The sequence below is a fragment of the Anabrus simplex genome, chromosome 4, assembly GCF_040414725.1.
Source record: "Anabrus simplex isolate iqAnaSimp1 chromosome 4, ASM4041472v1, whole genome shotgun sequence".
Lineage (NCBI taxonomy): Eukaryota > Metazoa > Arthropoda > Insecta > Orthoptera > Tettigoniidae > Anabrus > Anabrus simplex.
Window position 1 is genome coordinate 426,775,694 of NC_090268.1, and position 24,387 is coordinate 426,800,080.

At 41.0% G+C, this 24,387-nt stretch overlaps 1 protein-coding gene across 1 annotated transcript in view; it reads right to left on the reverse strand.

Annotated features, from left to right (window-relative positions):
- Positions 1 to 22,325, reverse strand: part of LOC136872789 (hemolymph lipopolysaccharide-binding protein) — an 80,405-nt gene extending 58,080 nt beyond the window's left edge. Inside the window, exons 1-3 of the mRNA XM_067146630.2 lie at positions 22,275 to 22,325; positions 17,838 to 17,955; positions 15,681 to 15,866 (exon numbers count right to left, since the gene is read on the reverse strand). Of these exons, the coding sequence (XP_067002731.2) occupies positions 15,681 to 15,866; positions 17,838 to 17,955; positions 22,275 to 22,325 (355 nt within the window). The remainder of the gene's footprint in view (positions 1 to 15,680; positions 15,867 to 17,837; positions 17,956 to 22,274) is intronic.
- Positions 22,326 to 24,387: the final 2,062 nt, after the last annotated feature.

Here is a 24,387-nt window from a genome sequence, read left to right on the forward strand (position 1 = left end):
AAATATATTATAGATGTAATACTCCCAAACTTCGTGCACATATTAAGTTATTGCTTACACGCAGGGACGTTTGTGATAATCGCCCTGCCAAAGAAATCCTATCCTAACCCACGATCTGATTAGTACTCCTTTTAAATTATCGCAGCATTGTCTTAAGTCATTGAAATATTGATTCACCAACAGCTGATGGAATACCTGAACAAACGTAACTTTGTAGATCCCCCTCATCCAAGTTATAAAATAGGACACAGTACTGAAACAGCCTTACTGAAGATTACAGCCATGGATCGAAGATAAGGTATGATCCTTACCCTCCTTAACTTCAGTAGTGTTCTCATACAGCAAATTTAGGCATAATTTTGGAAAAAATACAAGCCATGCATGTTTAGCCACATGGCCCCCTAGTTGTTTTCATCTTATCTCAAAACCGCAGGTAACGTGTTTTCACTAACGAGAGCAGATCTCAGTGCAGTGTAAGGAAAACTGAGACCTTCCATGGCCGTGCCCTTGTGCCTATTCTTTTAAGTTAATATTTCAATATCTGAAAACAACTTAAATTATTCAGATACCGTCTACATGATGATATTATCCAAATAAAATATCAATCCCCAGTTTAAAACGCCCATTTTTCAATAAAGCAGATTAATATCGATCTCAACAATTAAAACAACATATCGGCGAAGCTTTTCTCATTATTAATCCGAATAAAATGCGACAAATAATCCTTGGACGAAATATACTCTTAACTAAACTTGAAAGCAGCAATATCGCCAACTTAGAGCTAAATGGTGTTAATATCTTTTTTCTCAAACCCAGTAAAGTCCTCTGTTTCATTATGACTGGAAATGCGAATTGAAATGAACACATAACGAGTGCATGCTGGAGAGAACATGCATCTCTTGGTCCTCTCAAATATCGTCAATTCTAAGTTCTACTAACTTTTAAAAACTAGATTGCTTCAGACACTCATACTCCCGGTATTTAATTATTGTGATGTTGTACGTATTGATGCGACAATTGAATAGACCAATAAGCTACAGGGAGCATTAAATTCATGACTAAGATTCATATTTACATTAAATTATTCTAACAAACACACTATTTTGAGAGTGTAGGCCGGTTAATATTCGACGAACTACGTAAGCTACACACAGTTATTGTAACTCATAGACTGATGGATGAGTCATAGCCTTACTATCTCTCTTTCTTATTTAACTCACTTTCCTCCTTTAACGACCGTAACAAACGTTCCAGCTCCCATACCAATGGAATTTCCAAAAGTAATATACAATTTTCAACCGGCCATTCCAATGGTGGGTGCCAGAATCTGGAACTTTATTCCACTGAATATTAGAAAATCTATGAATTTGAGGAAGTTTAGATCTACTTCAATCAATCAATCAATCAATCAATCAATCAATCAATCAATCAATCAATCAATCAATCAATCAATCAATCAATCAATCAATCAATCAATCAATCAATCAATCAATCAATCAATCAATCAATCAATCAATCAATCAATCAATCAATCAATCAATCAATCAATCAATCAATCAATCAATCAATCAATCAATCAATCAATCAATCAATCAATCAATCACTACTGATCTGCATTTAGGGCAGTCGCCCAAATGGCAGATTCCCTATCTGTTGTTTTCCTAGCCTTTTCTTACAGGATTGGGGAAATTATTTCCTGAACTATAAATTGGCCGAGTAAATGTTGTATGCTTGTGCCGGTAAGTGGTTGTGTTTCTGTTTATGGAATAGTCGACACTACAAGATTCGACACATGGCAGCCGGCGTCCTCAAAGAACGAGGAAGTGTCCGGATTGGCGGCAAATGGAAGCACTTTCATAGTCTTATTACCGGAAAGCATAAACGACATGATCTTTGGCCCAACTGTGCAATTTGAATCACATTCTGGTCAACCGGAAGAAGTGAATGTAGAGAAAAAGAGTATTTATGGCCCTGCAGTCCCGCATTATGAAGAAAAATATGGACGGCAAAATATATTAGTCACAGGTTTGATGATGGGAGCCCGTAAAATTCTTAAATTCTTATCCCAGTTTTGGACTTCACTAGGCATAGAAAAATATCTGCTTACACACATAGTGGCGGTTCCTATCTGCCGTTCAATATTCGTTTTGAAATATCATTAACACAAATCAGTAGTATCGTGTGTGGTGTTTCTTAGTCCCTTCTTGTATTGTACGGGAAAGATATCACAAACTATCCACGTCATGTCCGTATCGATATGACAATTTAAGAATCAAGGAAATATGTAGCCACCTAATCGATACCTTTATTTTCCTTTGACAATTTCATAAAATCACTAATAGTAGTCTACATGTTTCGACTGCTTCGCAGTCATCATCAGCTACATTCACGTACGCTTAGGTGTAAATAAGGTAAAAGTGTGCACAATATATGTTCTCATATTAGCCTTGATAACTTCTCCTGGGAAACTTAAAATTTTTGTCTATGGTGGTAGTGAGGGGTGGGGAAGAATATCGAAATAGAGATTAATAACCCAGCTTAACACGGGTAAAATAGCTCAATATTCATTCGATTCTAATATACGCTACAAACGTTGTTGACAAATGCTGCACATACCCCAGCATTGGCATGCTTCCTAGCAGTCAGAAACAACTTCTATAATGTCAAAAGTAAATTATAAAAATTTTAAATAAAATGTTCGAAATTTCCCGCCTTTTTAACAACATATCACTGTTTCCTTGATAACTCTGTTACTCTTTCACGGATAAATATGATTTTTTTTTTTAGGGTTTCCACCCATAGTATTGTACTATAATTTGTACCTCATTCAGATCAATAAGATTTATATTAGATTTTGTATAACATATTTATTTACAAAAATATGAATATTTTCAGGTACTCGGAATAAAAACTCGACATAATATCTATCTAAATCACAGTTTATGTTAGTGATTGAGGTTCATTTTTAGGTGGATGTTTGATACACACTTAAAAAAGGAAAAGTACGAAAATTCTTATGAACTTGGAATTTATAAGGGAAACACTGATATATTGTTTAAAAGGCGGGATATTTTGAACATTTTATTTTAAAATATTATAGGCCTAATTATTACAATTTTGACATTATTGAAGTTTCTTCTGGTTGCCAGGAAGCATGCCAATAGTGGAATATGTGCAGCAATTGTCAACAGCAATTGTAGCACATTTAACAACAGAATGAATATTAACCTTTCTTTTCCTTTGTTAAGTTGGGTGTACCTCCTAAAAAAATATCATTAAACCTTTATTCTTCCAATAAAAAAATAAAAACGTCTTTTGAGTCTCTTTTTGAGCTTCTGTTCGCAAGTGTATTTGAAAAAGCACTGACTAACTTTTTACCAACTAACTACTTGAGATGCTTTTAAAGTATAATTAAAACTTATTATTAACTAACATAATAATACAATCATATGTAAGCTTCCAGTTGGGGAGTTAAAATCTACGGTTTTACGACACTCCTGAGATAAACAGATATTTTTACGTAATGCATGGATTTTGACGAAACTTTGTGTTAATGTCACTTGAATAAATGTAGAGATATCACAACCTTCCCTTTCACGTACTGAACCCGACAGGGGCATGATCCAAGGACCTTGGGTTGATATCGATCTCCGTAATTACGCACGCAATGCTATTAAAGGGAAAGAATGCTGAAAATGATTAATATTCATATCATTAATGGAGGTCATACTGAAACTAATTAATATTCATACCATTGAGAGAGATAAATTGTGTCTTTTAAAATTATTCTACGAGGTTTCTTTGTCTGCGACTTGTTGCGCAGTATTATCCTTTGTGTAGCGGGGGCCCCGCAGATGAAGCCAAGCCAACTTAGACCCGGGAGGGGTTATGAATGGGGATACCCTGTGACATCACTCGAGAGAAGACATCCCTCCTCAAGACTCACAGAATGAGGGGAAACTAACTTTTTCGAAACGAAATATAGGAGCCATCTTGGACTCGGCCTGGCCAACTTAATTACCTACGATCTAGAAAATCAATGAAACTCGAATTAGGGGCTCATCTCCCGATTTAAAAGGGATAAATGTTACTGGGACATTTATTTAGAATGTTTAATGTCCTCTTCCGTGATAACTTTCAGCAGAAGAAAGAATACTGTGTTGTTTCTGCGTGGAAAAGTACTGAGGCCATCTGGTTATTCTCATGACACGTCCTCGACGGAGGGACTTCACCCCGTGTGGTAGGGGAAGCAGAAAAGATTTTAACTAATTTAAAGAGATTCACCGAAGGATAATTGAGTGGTTATGTCTCAATCGCACCAACTAGATACTGGTCACCGACTACCCGTACTATCTTACCTCGAGTACGCCGGGAATAGGCGCTACGCAAATTAGTGGAAGGGGAATTGCTCCCTTGTAAAAACTACTGCAGGAACGGACAAGCTTCAGTCGGGGTTAGAGGCTTATCGGCGGCGAAGCTACGCTCGGTTAAGCCCTCGTTAGTTCTTTGTTCAAGTGAAGTTAACTCCTATTTTAGTGAAATAATACAGCTCGCATAAACAGTGTATAGTTCGATCTCTGTGACGGCTGTGTTAACTTTTTAGAAAACCGTAATGTGTAAAGTAATATTATTATCATTACGGTAGTATAATAATCTGACGTAGCAGCAGACTGAATAGGAAAACCGAGAGATAGACGAGATTCGGTACTGAACCGCGGGCTACGTAATAGCTTACGAGATCGTGAACCGGACGTTCACAGTGAACGCTGTTAACCGAAGTGTGAATTAAACAGTGACGTTGTGTGTACACAGGATTAGCTGCCAAGGACTCCACCAGCATCGAACAATGGATCTTCAACTCCAAGATGGAATGGAAACTGAAGTAACCACCGTGGTGCCCATGGAGGAGGAGTAAGCTCAAGATGGACCTCCTGAGTTGGCGCAGGTGTCATCATCATGTGATAGAGATGAGTACAAAATTCTAATATCTGGCATGCATAGAAGGGATGGGAATATTTGTTGTAAACTGACGCTATAAGAGATTAAAGATGTAGTCTTGTTGAAATAGAGCGCCGGAATGGGCGCGTAGTTATTAATCCTTAGTTTAGGAAACCGACAACAGGTCTGAGTAATTGAGTGTAAATAATTTAGGGAACATAATACTCTAGCTTTGCATGGGATGGAGATTCATTCGATTATTTCTTTCTTGGGAGATTCTGGTTGTTTAGTTGCGTCAGAAGACCAGGAATAATTAGTTTATGGGAGTGCAGTGAGAGTAGTTATTAGAGTATTCATTAATTTGATAAGTGTATGGTATGTGAAACGGTAAGTGCTATAGTACGTAAGGCACGCAGCTGCGAGATTCAACGGCCGGACTGACACCCACAACAAAAACTCCACCCTTTGAAATACTTAGATAGGGTGTGATAAGTTTAAATTGATTCTGTGATTAAATATACCAGAAAGTGATCATAATAAGTGTGTTAAACATGGATTCGTGTGAATATTAATTAATTAATGCATGTATTGCCGTGTGACAATAAAGTAGCCATGTGCCGACCATCGATTAATTAGCAGTCAGTAATCAGATGTTAATTGCCGCGCGAGTGCTTAATTGTGTTGTAATTGCTGTATAGATTCCGCGCGATGACCTTGTATAAGAAAGGTAGCGGGTAAGCTATGTAGAACGGCAATAATAATAATAATAATAATAATAATAATAATAATAATAATAATAATAATAATAATAATAATTTTAATAACAATCAGGCAAAGATTACCATTATGATACGGGAGTCGTGTTGTAAAAAATGATATGATACTGCTGGGTAGATATGTGTTTAATTCAAAGTGATTTGCGCGAGTCTGGTAAGGCCGCAGGATATTGGAGATGTACTTCCGAGTGAAATGTTACGGTTCCCTTTGGAAAGGGAAGGTTGTGTGGGTGTTGACCCCATGAGGGTGGTCAACCGCCATCTGGCCTTGGCCCAGTGTGTTTCTTTTTTTGTTTGAATGTCCCGTAAGCGAGGAAGGAGGGACTTGGCTGTGGAAATGAAGTTGGTTTCTTTCAACGGCAAAAATAATGTGATTTACCTAACACAGCAGAGCAGTGTAATAATTAACAAGCGACCCGCCGATAATGGTAATGTTTGCCAATGAATCGTTGTTAATTGTGCGAGTATAATTAGATAGGGATTACAGGACCCTGCCTTCATCGCAAGAGGTTGTCATTTCGATGCTCAACGTAGGCATTGGAGGCCTACAACGTCAGAAGAAAGATCAAGTGCCTTTTATGTATTTTTCTTGCATATCATGTACCATTTATGTGTTTTTTTATGTCATGTGTGGTTGTACATAAGGTCAGTGGTGGTTCTGTCCATCAGCTTGGCGACGTCCAGGATAGCGAGGGTCGGGTTCGAACCCAGATGTTGTGTCATATGTGTGTATTTTATTTTACGTCATTTCATGGGGAAATCTAGGTCTTTATTAGAATAGGGATTGCTCAGATGTGTTGTCGGACGCATGTTAGGTTATGTGTTAGCGATAATATAGCCTCAGTGTTATGATAAAATTACCATTCGCTATATGTCACGATACATCGCTTCGCGATGAACGTACTCGTTTCTATCACGCATAACGGACAGACGTCCGCCAAACAAACTACAACGAACATTTGTAAATTTTAATGTAATTCATTAGGGTTATTTCATGCGTCATTTCCCATCATCATTAAGGTTCAATAAACCGGTTTGTGAGTTTTATAATTTAAATTCGAATGTGTTCTCATTTTTAGCTATATGCACCGCTTCTCCTCCCTTGTACGCCTCTAAGTTGACTTTAGTTCAGCGCCTATTTATTTCATACTTCTTGACCCGTCAGCGACCCTGTAGATTCCACGCCGGTGCCATATAGAGAGGGGGCGGGTGCATATACAAAATGTCGGCCCAACGTGGGATGTGTTTTACTGTTAAATAGGCGCGTATATTTATTCTACCTGACATTTCCACGTTGCGCACCATACAAAATGGCGCATCCAACGTGTGGCTCGAGTCACTCAACAGAGGGGCCTAAGTCACGATAGCTAGGAGGGTATTTGTACACGTTGTGCACCATACAAAATGGCGCGTCCAACGTGTGGCGAGATAAAAGGGCGTAAGTGAACTGTGGGGCTTGATATATCCGTAAATAAGGGCTACCCAGATTTAGGAAATTTAGCGCCATATAAAATGACATCCAATGTGTGGCATATAAATGACGCTCCAGGTGTGACATATTCTACGGTTTAATAGGCGTATTTTGATGTTTAATAGGCGCATAATTATCCCACTTATTGCATACCATTAATGCGAAGATAGGGGCGTGTTGTGTTGTTTAATAGGCAAGGCATACTTGTGCGGCTTCCAGGAGTGGGCACGATTATTTTGGTAACCCGTGTCTGCTTCTGACTTTTCCACGTGAAGCCCAGTTCATTATAGTTGAATAAGTGACACCTTAATGTCAATCTTAAATCGTTTTATGAATGAGAACACAGTCATGGTCCAATGATATGGGCAGAGCCATGACATTCGCGTAAGCAGGGGCGTATCCAAAATTCAAGGGGATTAGTTCGACTCCCGGGGAACAATAAAATGAATTTCCCGTAAGTGAGGTTCGAAGTGAATAATGGCTCTTTCTTAGTGAATATCTATTCACGGATATTAGCCAGTGGTGCGTGTTTCGTCACCAAACAACCTGCTATTAGGAAATATATTTTACGTTAGTATAACCGTGGATGAGAAGAGGTAACCTCACGCCTACTTTTCTTTTTCGAGTGGCAGTAGGTTGATTTCATGGGTTCAGTTTGAGATTCTGATGACTTTGTGTGTTTGAAGAACCTCAATGCTGAGGACATGGGTTGATTTACTGGCACTATACCACATGTGTTGGTATTTAAAATCGAGCCCAATTTTAGAATCACAGGTCAACCGGCAACTTTATTAACTGAATTTGAGGGCTACTATTATAATCATTTTTCGGAAATTTCCCGTTGCTTTTCATATAAATTTCATGAACCTTAATGATGTTAGGCAGTTAGGCAGCTTCAATGATAGCCGTTTTGAGGCTTAATTTGCAATAATGATTAAAGTAAAAATTCGTGAAGCTGAAGGAACGTAACGTTTGGATAGAGGAATCTTTTCTTTTAAAATAAATAATAATTACATATTGTTGTGGTTTGTTGACACCGACGTTAGCGAGGTGGGTCCTGTCATCTCAAAGGATAGCGACATGGATAGTGAAGCCATGCGGGCTTTGATGGACCAGATTAGGGAGTTGAAGGACGATTTAACGAAAAGTAGTGAAGAGAATATTGCGCAGAGTAGGGCACTTGAAAATAGGATGGAAGATAACAGTGCGCAGATTAGGGAGATGAAGGACAGTGTGAAGGACGATTTAAAGGCGAATCGGGAGGAAATGAAGGACGATTTAAAGGCGAATCGGGAGGAAATGAAGGACGATATTAAGACACTTGAAAATAGGATGGAAGAGAACATTGCGCAGATTAGGGACAGCGTGAAGGACGATATTAAGACGCTTGAAAATGAATGCAAGCAGGGGCGTGCAGAGGTCAGAGATCAATTAGATTTCTTTGACGGCAAATTAAGGCATTTTGAGGCTAAATTGGAAGAAAACCGAACCGAGACTAGTCAGATGATCGAGGAGAAATGCAGTAGTTTAATGAACAAAATTCAGGAGGTTCAACAACAATGCGAAAATGGGGCTAAGGAACTAAGCGACAAAATAGACGCGGTTTCTCAGCTCAATGCCGTTGTTGAAATAAAGGTCGAGGGAATAGTTGAGCGGCTTGGTCAGGTTGAGACCAGTATCGAGAGAGACATAACTCGCGTGAATGGCGAAATCGTGGATGTTAAAGGGAAAATCGATCAGCTGAATGGTGAAATGGAACAGGTCAGGTCCAAAGCGAATGACCGCGACACGAAGATCGAAGAGATAGTGGAGCAGGTCAAGGACAACCAGATAAATATCAGGATCGTTGAAGAAAGGACGGAGAAAGCATTGGCGGTAATTGAGGCCCTGGACGAAAAAATTACGTCGGTATCGCAAGCAGCGCAGTCCGATACGAAACTAACTTTTGCCAGGTTACGGAAGGAAGTGTCAGGACAAATAGTAGGAGAGACTGCTAAACAGATCCATGAATGGAGCGAAGAGAAAGGCTCGAAAATGATGGTGAAATTGGAGATCCACGAAGAACAAATTAATGCACTTCGTGAAGAAATAGAGGGAATAAAGAAATTAGACATTCAGGATGAACCACATTTCAAAATGGAAACGGCTGGAATGAAGAAAATGGATTTAGGTAGCGGATCACATCAGTTGGGCTACAGTCTGTTCAAGGAGCAACTAGCTGGCAATGAAGAATATAAATTACCGGCGATCGACGAGATGAAAGCTGAGGACGGAGCAGAAAGGAAGAGATCGTCAAGTCGATACAAGAGGCGACAACGCAACAAGCAGCGTCGAATTAAGTATGGATGGCTTACCAGTCAAAGAAGGACATGCTTAAGATGGAGAACTTGGAATACTGGAGGTTCGAAGCTACAGCATGTGAACTGGAGAGACGAGATGAGAGATGGACGAGTTCTGAAACCCAGACACTATGTGGAGCAATCGAAACGTAAACGAGGAAGCAAGGAGAAGCGGCATGTTGCCACGTTGCCCATAACTAGAAGAAGTGGAAGTCTTGAGTTCGAAGCACGTGGGGACTCGAGGCGGAAGAACCTGAAGGTTACCGACGAGGGGATAGCAGACCCAGGAGGAAGAATGGAGGACCGAAGGCAGATGTAACTTATCGACGGTCATCTTATGTATGTAAATATTTGTAAATATTATCACCCAGGCGCAGCAGATGAATTACATTAATTACCCGAACGTGACAGGACTTAGAAGACGTGGACAACGCTGAAGAACTTGGGGCAACGGAAGAAGAAGACGATGAGGAAGACGGAGAAGAGGATCGACGTGACGTGTCGGATGAAGAGTCGGGACCAAATGAGGAAGCCGAAGAGGTCAATTGTTTGGAGAATTTGTTTTCACAGAGAGATCTTGGGGATGAAGACTGTCCAGAATGTCAGTACCTGGAGAACTACAGTGAAGCATTGCGTCAGATATCATATTATTTGGAAAGAGAGAACCAGGAACTACGCCAGAAAGCAAAGGTTTGGAAACAGTTGTGAATCGATATTGTCAACTGAATATTTAGCGACGAAATGTGTCCAGTGCCTGTACCCATTTCTTTTCGGGGAGAGGGGAATATGAACTCGACAGGGGCATGATCCAAGGACCTTGGGTTGATATCGATCTCTGTAATTACGCACGCAATGCTATTAAAGGGAAAGAATGCTGAAAATGATTAATATTCATATCATTAATGGAGGTCATACCGAAACTAATTAATATTCATACCATTGAGAGATATAAATTGTGTCTTTTAAAATTATTCTACGAGGTTTCTTTGTCTGCGACTTGTTGCGCAGTATTATCCTTTGTGTAGCGGGGGCCCCGAAGATGAAGCCAAGCCAACTTAGACCCGGGAGGGGTTATGAATGGGGATTCCCTGTGACATCACTCGAGAGAAGACATCCCTCCTCAAGACTCACAGAATGAGGGGAAACTAACTTTTTCGAAACGAAATATAGGAGCCATCTTGGACTCGGCCTGGCCAACTTAATTACCTACGATCTAGAAAATCAATGAAACTCGAATTAGGGGCTCATCTCCCGATTTAAAAGGGATAAATGTCACTGGGACATTTATTTAGAATGTTTAATGTCCTCTTCCGTGATAACTTTCAGCAGAAGAAAGAATACTGTGTTGTTTCTGCGTGGAAAAGTACTGAGGCCATCTGGTTATTCTCATGACACGTCCTCGACGGAGGGACTTCACCCCGTGTGGTAGGGGAAGCAGAAAAGATTTTAACTAATTTAAAGAGATTCACTGAAGGATAATTGAGTGGTTATGTCTCAATCGCACCAACTAGATACTGGTCACCGACTACCCGTACTATCTTACCTCGAGTACGCCGGGAATAGGCGCTACGCAAATTAGTGGAAGGGTTATTGCTCCCTTGTAAAAACTACTGCAGGAACGGACAAGCTTCAGTCGGGGTTAGAGGCTTATCGGCGGCGAAGCTACGCTCGGTTAAGCCCTCGTTAGTTCTTTGTTCAAGTGAAGTTAACTCCTATTTTAGTGAAATAATACAGCTCGCATAAACAGTGTATAGTTCGATCTCTGTGACGGCTGTGTTAACTTTTTAGAAAACCGTAATGTGTAAAGTAATATTGTTATCATTACGGTAGTATAATAATCTGACGTAGCAGCAGACTGAATAGGAAAACCGAGAGATAGACGAGATTCGGTACTGAACCGCGGGCTACGTAATAGCTTACGAGATCGTGAACCGGACGTTCACAGTGAACGCTGTTAACCGAAGTGTGAATTAAACAGTGACGTTGTGTGTACACAGGATTAGCTGCCAAGGACTCCACCAGCATCGAACAATGGATCTTCAACTCCAAGATGGAATGGAAACTGAAGTAACCACCGTGGTGCCCATGGAGGAGGAGTAAGCTCAGGATGGACCTCCTGAGTTGGCGCAGGTGTCATCATCATGTGATAGAGATGAGTACAAAATTCTAATATCTGGCATGCATAGAAGGGATGGGAATATTTGTTGTAAACTGACGCTATAAGAGATTAAAGATGTAGTCTTGTTGAAATAGAGCGCCGGAATGGGCGCGTAGTTATTAATCCTTAGTTTAGGAAACCGACAACAGGTCTGAGTAATTGAGTGTAAATAATTTAGGGAACATAATACTCTAGCTTTGCATGGGATTGAGATTCATTCGATTATTTCTTTCTTGGGAGATTCTGGTTGTTTAGTTGCGTCAGAAGACCAGGAATAATTAGTTTATGGGAGTGCAGTGAGAGTAGTTATTAGAGTATTCATTAATTTGATAAGTGTATGGTATGTGAAACGGTAAGTGCTATAGTACGTAAGGCACGCAGCTGCGAGATTCAACGGCCGGACTGACACCCACAACAAAAACTCCACCCTTTGAAATACTTAGATAGGGAGTGATAAGTTTAAATTGATTCTGTGATTAAATATACCAGGAAGTGATCATAATAAGTGTGTTAAACATGGATTCGTGTGAAAATTAATTAATTAATGCATGTATTGCCGTGTGACGATAAAGTAGCCATGTGCCGACCATCGATTAATTAGCAGTCAGTAATCAGATGTTAATTGCCGCGCGAGTGCTTAATTGTGTTGTAATTGCTGTATAGATTCCGCGCGATGACCTTGTATAAGAAAGGTAGCGGGTAAGCTATGTAGAACGGCAATAATAATAATAATAATAATAATAATAATAATAATAATAATAATAATAATAATAATAATAATAATAATAATAATAATAATTTTAATAACAATCAGGCAAAGATTACCATTATGATACGGGAGTCGTGTTGTAAAAAATGATATGATACTGCTGGGTAGATATGTGTTTAATTCAAAGTGATTTGCGCGAGTCTGGTAAGGCCGCAGGATATTGGAGATGTACTTCCGAGTGAAATGTTACGGTTCCCTTTGGAAAGGGAAGGTTGTGTGGGTGTTGACCCCATGAGGGTGGTCAACCGCCGTCTGGCCTTGGCCCAGTGTGTTTCTTTTTTTGTTTGAATGTTCCGTAAGCGAGGAAGGAGGGACTTGGCTGTGGAAATGAAGTTGGTTTCTTTCAACGGCAAAAATAATGTGATTTACCTAACACAGCAGAGCAGTGTAATAATTAACAAGCGACCCGCCGATAATGGTAATGTTTGCCAATGAATCGTTGTTAATTGTGCGAGTATAATTAGATAGGGATTACAGGACCCTGCCTTCATCGCAAGAGGTTGTCATTTCGATGCTCAACGTAGGCATTGGAGGCCTACAACGTCAGAAGAAAGATCAAGTGCCTTTTATGTATTTTTCTTGCATATCATGTACCATTTATGTGTTTTTTTTATGTCATGTGTGGTTGTACATAAGGTCAGTGGTGGTTCTGTCCATCAGCTTGGCGACGTCCAGGATAGCGAGGGTCGGGTTCGAACCCAGATGTTGTGTCATATGTGTGTATTTTATTTTACGTCATTTCATGGGGAAATCTAGGTCTTTATTAGAATAGGGATTGCTCAGATGTGTTGTCGGACGCATGTTAGATTATGTGTTAGCGATAATATAGCCTCAGTGTTATGATAAAATTACCATTCGCTATATGTCACGATACATCGCTTCGCGATGAACGTACTCGTTTCTATCACGCATAACGGACAGACGTCCGCCAAACAAACTACAACGAACATTTGTAAATTTTAATGTAATTCATTAGGGTTATTTCATGCGTCATTTCCCATCATCATTAAGGTTCAGTAAACCGGTTTGTGAGTTTTATATTTTAAATTCGAATGTGTTCTCATTTTTAGCTATATGCACCGCTTCTCCTCCCTTGTACGCCTCTAAGTTGACTTTAGTTCAGCGCCTATTTATTTCATACTTCTTGACCCGTCAGCGACCCTGTAGATTCCACGCCGGTGCCATATAGAGAGGGGGCGGGTGCAGTACAATTATTAGTGTTTCCAAAACAATTTGTTTGAAATTTTTGAAATTTTTAATTCCATTTTTTCATGAAATTTAATTAACATGATAATGGAAATTTGTATTTATGTAGATAATACTTCTTTAAAAATCACTACATGTCGATTTTTCTGTGCATAATTTATATAAGGAGATATATCGTACCAAAGTTTGTGTAATTTTCATGTTAGAACATTTTAGACTTAAAAATCACTACTACTGCAATGAATAATTCCATGCACAGGTTTCCTAATATAGTTGTGATACATATACCATACAAATGTTGTTACATTTGGCAGTATATTTTGGGACGAAATGGGATTTAACTGTAAAATTAAAACCGGCGGGAAAATTAAAGCAAAGTTCAAGTGACACAGATAGGTCTTATAGCGACGATGGGAGATGAAAGGCCTAGGAATGGGAAAGAAGCGGCCGTGGTCTTAATTAAGGTACAGCCCCAGCATTTGCCTGGTGTGAAAATGTCAAACCACGGAAAACCATCTTCAGGGCTGCCAACAGTGGGGTTCGAACCCACTATCTCCCGGATGCGTGCTCACAGCTGCGCGTTCCTAAACACACGGCCAACTTGCCCGGTATTTTCTTTCTTAACAGCTTCTGTGCGAATACTGGTAACTCTGGAAACTTATCTCTTCTTCTACTCCTCTTCCAAAGAACGGAAAATTATTCACCTGCATTTTGTTTTTCACGATGCAACTTTTCCTGAGTCGAAGTTATGGGGATTGTAGTTCCTGTCATGTCATGATTGTTAGCTATAGGACTTACATGGCTTGAAGTTGATGCCACACTGTCTTGATGAGGACAATCTAATTCCGATAACATTTCATGACCTTTTGTCCCTTCTGTTCCGTAATAGCTGATCCCCATCTCTTTCCTATCAAACGTTCTGCAATTCGTCGCTTAGTTAAGGCTGATTTATGTTTACGCATATTTTTCATTCCTTGGAAACAAGCTATCAATTATTACAGCACATTATCTTTCAATAATAATAGTATCTTGATTCGCAGCTACTAGAGGTTACTTGCGCGCGTACTCCACAAAAGTATTTATTTATTTTTTATTTATTTATTTATTTATTTATTTATTTATTTATTTATTTATTTATTTATTTATTTATTTATTTATTTCCAATGGGTCTATACAGAGGTCGCCTTCAACTTGGACCCTGTGTTGTTAGTAATTAACCAAATAAATATACCGTTAAAATAGACAAACATGATGTGGTAAGTAAAGTAGACCCTCCACGCAGCGACCACCGCCCGGTGTGGCCCGGAGTATTGTGCCCTCCGCGCGGTGTTCACTGCGTTACCCCACAAAAGTAAACAGACTGGCCACCATCACAGAACTCACAAACAGATTAAACATAGAAGAATAACAAAACTTATACTTGTCGGCAGTATTGCAGTACTATCACGAATACCAATACAAGCATACAATGTTGCTCATTGACAGTCCGGTACTGAAATATTAGTCCGTAAGAGGCTTTATAAATTCATTCAGAAATATGGTAGATCATAAAGCTGGATTCTGTATAAATATATCACGAGGGAGGGGGTGGGTCTGTTGGCCCATCCCATGGACGCGTAATTGCAAAGAACAGACATATTTGATTGAATGGAAACATGACAGTGACATCATCACCTACCAAAGCAGTTCAGCAGATGCCACGCCAATTTCTGCTGTGTGCAGACTGGCAAACAACATTATTAAAGTGATGAATTGTTGTTTGTGCCTGAAAATATGTGGGGAAAATCTGGATAACTTGCTTTTTATTGCCAAATGTAGATTTTTAGAATGCTCTTGCAGCTCAAATTTGGGATGTGCTTAGAAGTTATTTGTCCATAAACCATATAACTGAGTCGCTTGTAACACGATCTGCAACCGGCAGAAAATAGGTAAAAATATTTAAAAACATTTTTCGATAGTGTTGGCATTTAGAAATATATCTTATGAAAGAAGGGGGAAGGTGTTTTGAAAAGTCCTAACTTACCCCAGTCTGGATATCCGTCTTTACTTTCCACTGTCTTGGGTGTGGGGTCTGTGCCACTGTTCTCCGTCCTCGATCTGATACAGTAGCGATGTGTTGTATCCTGCTTGCTACCATGGTACGACGGGGAGAGGGGAGATAAGGGCGTGTCGTCACTGGTTGTTCTTTCTCGGGAGGAGGGGATGCTGTCTGCGAATTAGAGACGTCATACTTGTTTCTGTTATTTGCTAAGCTCTTTTACTTCCTTTCTAATAGTTCATTATATCTAAGTATATTTTCATATAGAGGGTGTCCTTGTTCGTTCGTAACGTTTAAATTCCGGACCTTATTCGTTAACTTATCAAAAAGGATAAAGCCTTCGTGGTTCAGGCGGCAGTGCCCTGGCCACTCACCGTTGGTTTCCGTAGTTCAAATACCGAATGCTCCATGTGAGATTTGTGCAGGACAAAGCGGAGGCGGGGCAGGATTTTCTCCTGGTACTCCGGTTTTCCCTGTCTTCTTTTATTCCAAAACAACTCTCCAATATCATTTCATTTGGCAGTCATTAATCATTGCCCCAGACGAATGCGACAGACTTCGGCAGCCAGCACAATTCCTATCCTCGCCGCTAGATGGGGCTTCATTCATTCCATCCCTGACCCGGTCACTGACTGAAAAACAGGTTTCAGGTTTTCATTTTCATCAAGAAGGTTGTGAATGTTTCTTAAATTATTAATAAGTCTTCCCTTGTTTATCATCATCATCATCATCTGTTTACCCTCCAGGGTCGTCTTTTCCCTCGGACACAGAGAGGGATCCCACCTCTACCGCCTCAAGGGCAGTGTCCTGGAGCTTCAGACTCTTGGTCGGGGATACAACTGGGGAGAATGACCAGTACCTTGCCCAGGCGGCCTCACCTGCTATGCTGAACAGAGGCCTTGTGGAGGGATGGGAAGATTGGAAGGGATAGGCAAGGAAGAGGGAAGGAAGCGGCCGTGGCCTTATGTTAGGTACCATCCCGTCGTTCGCCTGGAGGAGAAGTGGGAAACCACGGAAAACCACTTCCAGGATGGCTGAGGTGGGAATCGAACCCACCTCTACTCAGTTGACCTCCCGAGGCTGAGTCGACCCCGTTCCAGCCCTCATACCACTTTTCAAATTTCGTGGCAGAGCCGGGAATCGAACCCGGGCCTCCGGGGGTGGCAGCTAATCACGCTAACCACTACACCACAGAGGTGGACTCCCTTGTTTATCCTGTTTATAATTTCTAGGTCCTGTTTAATATTGGTGAATTTATGTCCTGTTTCCTTCATGTGAGCCCCCATTGTGAAAATCCTTGTATACTTCTCTGCGTTGACATGCTTCTGATTTCTTACTGAAGTTAGGACTTTTCAAAACACCATCCCTATTTTTTCCGCGGGTTGCAGATCGTGTCACAAGCTGCCCAATTATATGGTTTATGGACAATAATATTCTAAGCACATCCCAAAGTTGGGCTCCAAGAGCATTTTAAGAATCTACTTTTGGCAATATAAAAGCAAGCTACCCAGCTTTTTCCACATGATTTCAAGCATAAACATGAATGGGACTTATAAAAGGTTTTAAGTCCTCAACTGGAGGCTGATATATGTTTTTACTAGTATTTGAGTTAAGAATAAATTTTAATTATACTTTAATAGCATCTCAATTAGTTAGTTGGTAAAACGTTAATCAGTGTTTTTTCAAAGACGCTTCCGAACAAAAGCTAAAGAAGGACTTAAAAGACGTTTTTATCTTATTGAAAGAAAAAATGTTTAACAATATTTTAGTTAAGGACAAGCTATTAATCACTTTTGAAACATTCTTCCCCCCTCCCCCAAATTTCCCCCCTTCACTACCGCCATCCTCCCCCAATAGACAAAGTTTTAAGTTTACGATGAGAAGTTACCAGGGCTAATACGAGACCATATATTTCGCATACTTTTACCTTATTTACACGTACGCTTGTGTGAATGTAGCCGATGATGACTGCGAAGCAGGCGAAACATGTACTCTTAATGATTTTATAAAATTGGCAATGGCAAATAAAGGTATCGATTATGTGACTAAATATTTCTTGGATTTTTAGATTGTTATATCTATACGGACATGAAGTGGATAGGAAGGAAGACAGGAAGTAATGCGACACCTATCTAAAACTACAGGTGAAACTGGGGAAGTGAGCAAAGCTATAGTGTTTCTCAAAGAATGCCTCAAAATGGCCTGGCACCAAGATTTCTAAAAGGGACTCAGAGAAATAATGCACGTCCAGAAATTTAATCTGCAATACAAAAAATGGTTAGTCAAAATTGGATAAAAATAGAAATTACGAGTAAATTCATGCACAAAAAGAAACATTTCCTTAATCATGAATTTATTTAGCACACCTGTCAGCATCAACAGCCTTATTACCGTCCTTTCTAAAACACAATAGAAATAATGTGAATAATTTAATGGGAAAGAAACAATTACCTCTTAATTAGAAATTAGATAACATGACTCGAAGAAGGAAAACAAGCCACATTTTAAATTAACCCTTAACCAAGAAAGATACCAATTCCCAGTGAAAAATTTGTCGGACACAATCTTTGCAGAACAGGAATTGCAAGCATTAGGTAAATACCCAAATTTTAATCGGCATAGCGCTAACAAAGGTATTGATTTTATCCTTACTTTAGCTGAAACTGAAGCGGCTATACAGACTCTCCCAGCTGAAGTCAAAAACGATTTGAGATACGAATCAAAGAAAAAATCCCTTCCCTAATGAATGGATTAAAGAAGACCCGTGATAATACTAGGCAAATAAATAACTCCAACGTAAAATCAGACAAGGTAATGCATTCATAACAAAATCAGACAAAGGAGGAACAGTAGTCATATTAAATAAAACTGATTACGTTGAAAATATCGGAACATGTTTTAAAATTAATAATAATTTCAAGGTCGGATATAAGGATCCTACCACACGAATACAAAAATATTTGAGGGGAATACTTAAGCAAACATCTTTATTTTAAGTGATCAGGAAGCACAGAAACTTGTAAATACGAACCCGAAACACCCAAGGGCGAGGGCCACGCCGAAGCTACACAAAAAGAACGTACCCTTTAGATCCGTAATCAATTTTCGGAAGACCCCCACATATAAAACTTCTCAGTTTATTCACAAGTTTTAACACAAAATTACTAGGACACCCTCTCTTCAGGGGTCATACATATGGAGGGCCCTAGATCAGGGTAATGAGTAAAGACCTCAACGGCATCTGCAGTGGAAAATAAAGTCTTTGGTGCAGTGTAGATGGCGGAAGTGGCAGCGCAGGGCTGGAGATGAACTGAGTTGAAGGTATGTGTCCCAATTAAGGGGCAGATAGCGGTCGTAGCGTCTGTTCCGGCTTGGGCGGCTACAAATGGTGTCTGTACTCCTTGTTAGGGGCGGCCAAACTGTACGATGGCAGTAGTTCTATATATACTTCCAATGACAGGTGAAGCGACACATCGGTTGGAGTAGTTTTTATTGCATCAATGAAAGAAAGGCCATACGAAATGGATCAAATGCTAGGGCGTCCCCAATTTCAAGCGACGCGCGTCGTCCTCGTCCGAGTGACGTGAAAAATTGGCAACGGCTACCCGCTCATGGACAGAGTGGGCCGAAGAAGCGAGTCCATCATCTCCGACTAGCGACCATCAGTGTTGGAATGCTCACTGGAAGAAGCAGTGAGCTTGCAGACGCCGGAATGTAGACATTGCCTGCATTCAGGAAACAAAGTTGTAAGGTTCAAAATCAAGAGAAATCAGTGAAGGATACAAGGCAATATATCATGGCACAAGTTCAGCTCGGAATGGTGTTGCGGTAGTTGTCGGTCAAAAGCTGTGAGAGTATGTGACTCAGGTTGATCGTGTATGAGATCGAATTAGGATCGACTCTTCAATAATGAATATGCGAATAATATCCTGCTACGCTCCGCAAACGGGATGCCTGATGAGGATAAAAATAATTTCTGGGAACAAATCGGCACTCACATCCAATCTTGAGGAGCATCTGTTCATTGGTGGGGACCTACATGGGCAAGTGGGAGAAGCCAAGGATTGGTACACTCAGTGTCACGTTAGCTATGGCTACGGAAGTAGAAATGATGATGGCTATAGGATTCTAGACTGTGCTGAAGCCCATGACTTAATTACAGCCAATACACACTTTAAGAAAGGCCTACCCATTTCATAACCTATACCAGTGGAGAAAGGTCCACTCTGATTGACTATTGGCTGATATATAGGCATGGCCTCAAGATAGTAACAAATGCCAAAGGAATTCCCTCTGATATTATAGCCCCACAACATTGCCGGCTTGTTCTTGATGTGAAAACTATGGGGCAGCTACGTTCAGCAAGTGTCGATATGACTGGTCCAGAGAAGATAAGATGGTGAAAACTAATACAGCACAGAGAGCAACTGATATCAAAGCTAAGTTTGTTTGACATAAATACTGACCAGCCAGCTGAGACCATGAGGAACGAAATCACTGATTGCATACACTGGGCAGTAGCTGAAACACTTGGCAGGACCAAACCAGGGAAACGGTACATTGATAAGCAGACTGGGTGGTGGAATGAGGACGTTCAGCTAGCTATCAAAGCAAAGAGAGAAGATTTTAAGACCTGGAAACAAACAAGACTTAGTGACGATCGCCAACAGTATAAAACACTCAGATCAGCTGCCAAACATGCAGTCGCTACTGCAAATAACTACCATTACCAAGATATTTATATAAGCAGTTGGATACATCAGATGGAGAAAACAAGATTTATCGCCTTGCCAAATTCCGTCAGAGAGCGACCATAGATACTGGTCATTTCATGTAAATCAAAGACAACAATAATCAAACCCTACGTGATCAGACCGCTATCTTTCATAGGTGGATGGTGGATGGATTATAGGTTATAAACTTCATGGTTCTGATCCGTATTGAATTGCAAGTACAATGTAATTATTAAATTAATGTAGTAATGGTCCACCTTTCAATACTATAATATGTAATATTCTAAATTACATTAATATTACATTGTGGATGGATTATTTCAAGGGTTTGAGTAATGAGGAATTTCTCCATCCACCAATACAGGGTAGTACGTGGACGCCCAGTTTATGGACCTATCGCAGGCATTATCATTCAGGAATTCTTAGGGGCTATGCAAAGCATGAAAAATAACAAAGCACCAGGACCAGATGATATTCCATCGAGGTCTGGAAGATCCTTGGACAGCGTGGAGCTGAGATTCTCATGAAAATGTTTAACAGAATTCTCCACGATGGTAGCATACCAGCAATTTGGTTGACCAGCACTACAGTCCCTGTCTCGAAAGGCAAAGGTGATATTGATGAATGCGTCAATTACCGACAAATACGTTTGTTATGTCAGACGATGAACGTATTCTTGATCGTTGCCTATAAAAACATCGTACAAATTTCCACAAACCAATGCGGCTTTGCTAAAGGTGTCAGTACAACTGACGCTATTCATACAGCTCGTCTCCTGGTGGAGAAACGTAGAGAGAAAACAAACCTCTACACCTAGCCTTTTTGGACTTAGAGAAGGCTTTTGACCGAATACCATATTAGGTTATTTGGAGAGCCCTCCGATTTCATAATTTTCCAGAAGCCTATGTCCGATGGATCCAAATTTTCTATGACAAATTCACCAGTGTGGTTCGCTGTCCGGTAGAGATCTCACCCTCATTTTCTATCAGTTTTGGGGTTCATCAAGATTCAGCACTGTCACTTCCCTTATTTATACTATGAATGGATACAGTAACAGCTGACATCCAGACGCCATACCCGTGGACGATCTTATATGCTAATGTTTTGTTCCTTGTAAATCAGTCCCGAAGGAATCTGGAAAATCTCCAGCAAATTTGAAAAGACCATTTCGGGGGAATATGGCTTGCGCCTTAACATCACTAAAAATCGGGTATGCACAATGTTGCTTGAAGACGGGCAAGACCTAGTTAAAGGCAAGCAATTTAAATACCTTGGATCACTCATCACCTCAGACATACCAGACACCCAAGCACAAGTAAATGCTACATGGCGGAAGTGACAGCAGGTCACTGGTGTGCTATGCGACAAGAAAATTCCCGCCCGCCTGAAAGGAAATGTCTACAAATCCAGGGTCCGATCAGTTGCACTCTATGGGTTGGAATTTTGGCCTACAACTTAGAAGAATGAGCAGGTTCTAAATGATATGGAGATGGACATTTTAACTTGGTCACTGGGTATTACACGACTGTACCATATCAGAAATGAAGATGTCGGAAGGCGATTGGGAGTGGCACCCATCCCAGAGAAGATGCGAGAAGCACGACTTAAATGGCATGTTCATGTCGTCCGAAGCCCTGCAGACTCAGCACTACAATTGGATCCTGGATATTCGCGATCCCGAGGCGGTCCCAAGAAGCGATGGCTAGACTACATCAACGAAGACATGCGTATTAGGGCCATCACTTACGCCAACGCCCTTGATCGCAGGAAGTGAAGGATGGCATGTTTAAAAGCGGACCCTGCACAATGAGGGGCTAAACGCTAGGAAAGAAGAAGAAGGAGTTACAGACACGATAGGCATAGAACTACCAAACGACTGCTGCTCGTGGTGACGCATGGTCAATGCGACGAGTCCTCTCGACTGTTATTCTTGTTTTTCTAGACCGGGGCCGCTACTTCACCGTCCGATTGCTCCTCAATTGCAATCACTTAGGCTGATGGGCCTCGAAACAACCCTCAAATTATGTAAAAATCCCTGACCAGGCCGGGAATCGAACTTGGGTCATCTGGGTGAGAGGCACTATCCCTGGACCACGGGGACGAAATGTTGAAAACACTAAGACATTCAGTAAACACTTTATATGGATGGATCTTAAATGAAACAGGTATGAAATCTATGTTCACAATGTTATGATTCAACTCGGTCTTCCCGGAATTCAGTTGTGAATATGGCACACACACTACCCACTTCGTATGCCAACTAAATGATTTGCTCTGCAGGCATTATTCACATTTGTAACATAGGGAACTACTCACAAACAAAGACAGGAATACACAAACCATTTATGAGATAAGTCTGCAAGAAAATGTTATCTCCCGTTGCTTACAATTGGAACAACATTTCAATTTATCATCACACTTTGATGGAGAGAAGATAGTACATGCACGTTACACAGCACTTGTAGACTGGCAGGTTAGCCACTTAAAAGTGTTTTCTTAAGTTCTTCACTAATGTGAGATATTCTACTGCTTTGGCAAGTGCCTTCTTTATGTATTGTGTTCCTTTACAAGTAATTTTTCGAAGTTCCTCAAAGCTCACTGGAAACAGACAGAGTATAATCCAAGATGAAAATAACACCAGTAGTTATTTATGGTCTGTCGCTTACCTGGGAATATCTTAGCAGGGACGTAACTAACGGGCCCGCATGCCCGCTGTGCTGGGGGACCCGAGGGATCAGCGGGCACTCAGATCCATTCCATAGTACAGTAGGCCTATACCTGCCGTGCTGGGGATCCAAGGGATCAGGGGGCCCTCAGTTCCATTCTATAGTACAGTAGGCTTATGCCAGCCGTGCTGGGGATCCAAGGGATGAGGGGGCCCTCAGTTCCATTCTATAGTACAGTAGGCTAATGCCGGCCGTGCTGGGGATCCAAGGGATCAGGGGATCCTCAGATTCATTCTATAAATAGTTACAATTTATAGAACTATTTTAGTACAGTAGGCTTATGCCTGCCGTGCTGGGGAACCGAGGGATCAGGGGGCCCTCAGTTCCATTCTATAGTACAGTAGGCTTATGCCGGCCGTGCTGGGGACCCGAGGGATCAGCGGGCACTCAAATCCATTCCATAGTACAGAAGCCCCAATCCTGCCGTGCTGGGGATCCAAGGGATCAGGGGGTCCTCAGATCCATTCTATAGTACAGTAGGCTTATGCCTGCCGTGCTGGATATCCAAGGGATCAGGGGGTCCTCAGATCCATTCTATAGTACAGTAGGCTTATGCCTGCCGTGCGGGAGAACCCAAGGGATCAGGGGGTCCTCTGATCCATTCTATAGTGCAGTAGGCTTATACCTGCCGTGCGGGAGAACCCAAGGGATCAGGGGGTCCTCTGATCCATTCTATAGTGCAGTAGGCTTATGCCTGCCGTGCTGTATATCCAAGGGATCAGGGGGCCCTCAGATCCATTCTATAGTACAGTAGGCTTATACCTGCCGTGCGGGAGAACCCAAGGGATCAGGGGGTCCTCTGATCCATTCTATAGTGCAGTAGGCTTATGCCTGCCGTGCTGGATATCCAAGGGATCAGGGGGCCCTCAGATCCATTCTACAGTACAGTAGGCTTATGCCTGCCGTGCTGGGGTCCAAGGGATCAGGGGGTCCTCTGATCCATTCTATAGTGCAGTAGGCTTATGCCTGCCGTGCTGGATATCCAAGGGATCAGGAGGCCCTCAGATCCATTCTATAGTACAGTAGGCTTATGCCTGCCGTGCTGGGGTCCAAGGGATCAGGGGGTCCTCTGATCCATTCTATAGTGCAGTAGGCTTATACCTGCCGTGCCGGAGAACCCAAGGGTTCAGGGGGTCCTCAAAACCATTCTAGAGTGCAATAGACCTATCGATAACTGAATACGTATTTTAGTTTATATTTTAAATAAAGCCAGCGAGCCAATTTACATATTTA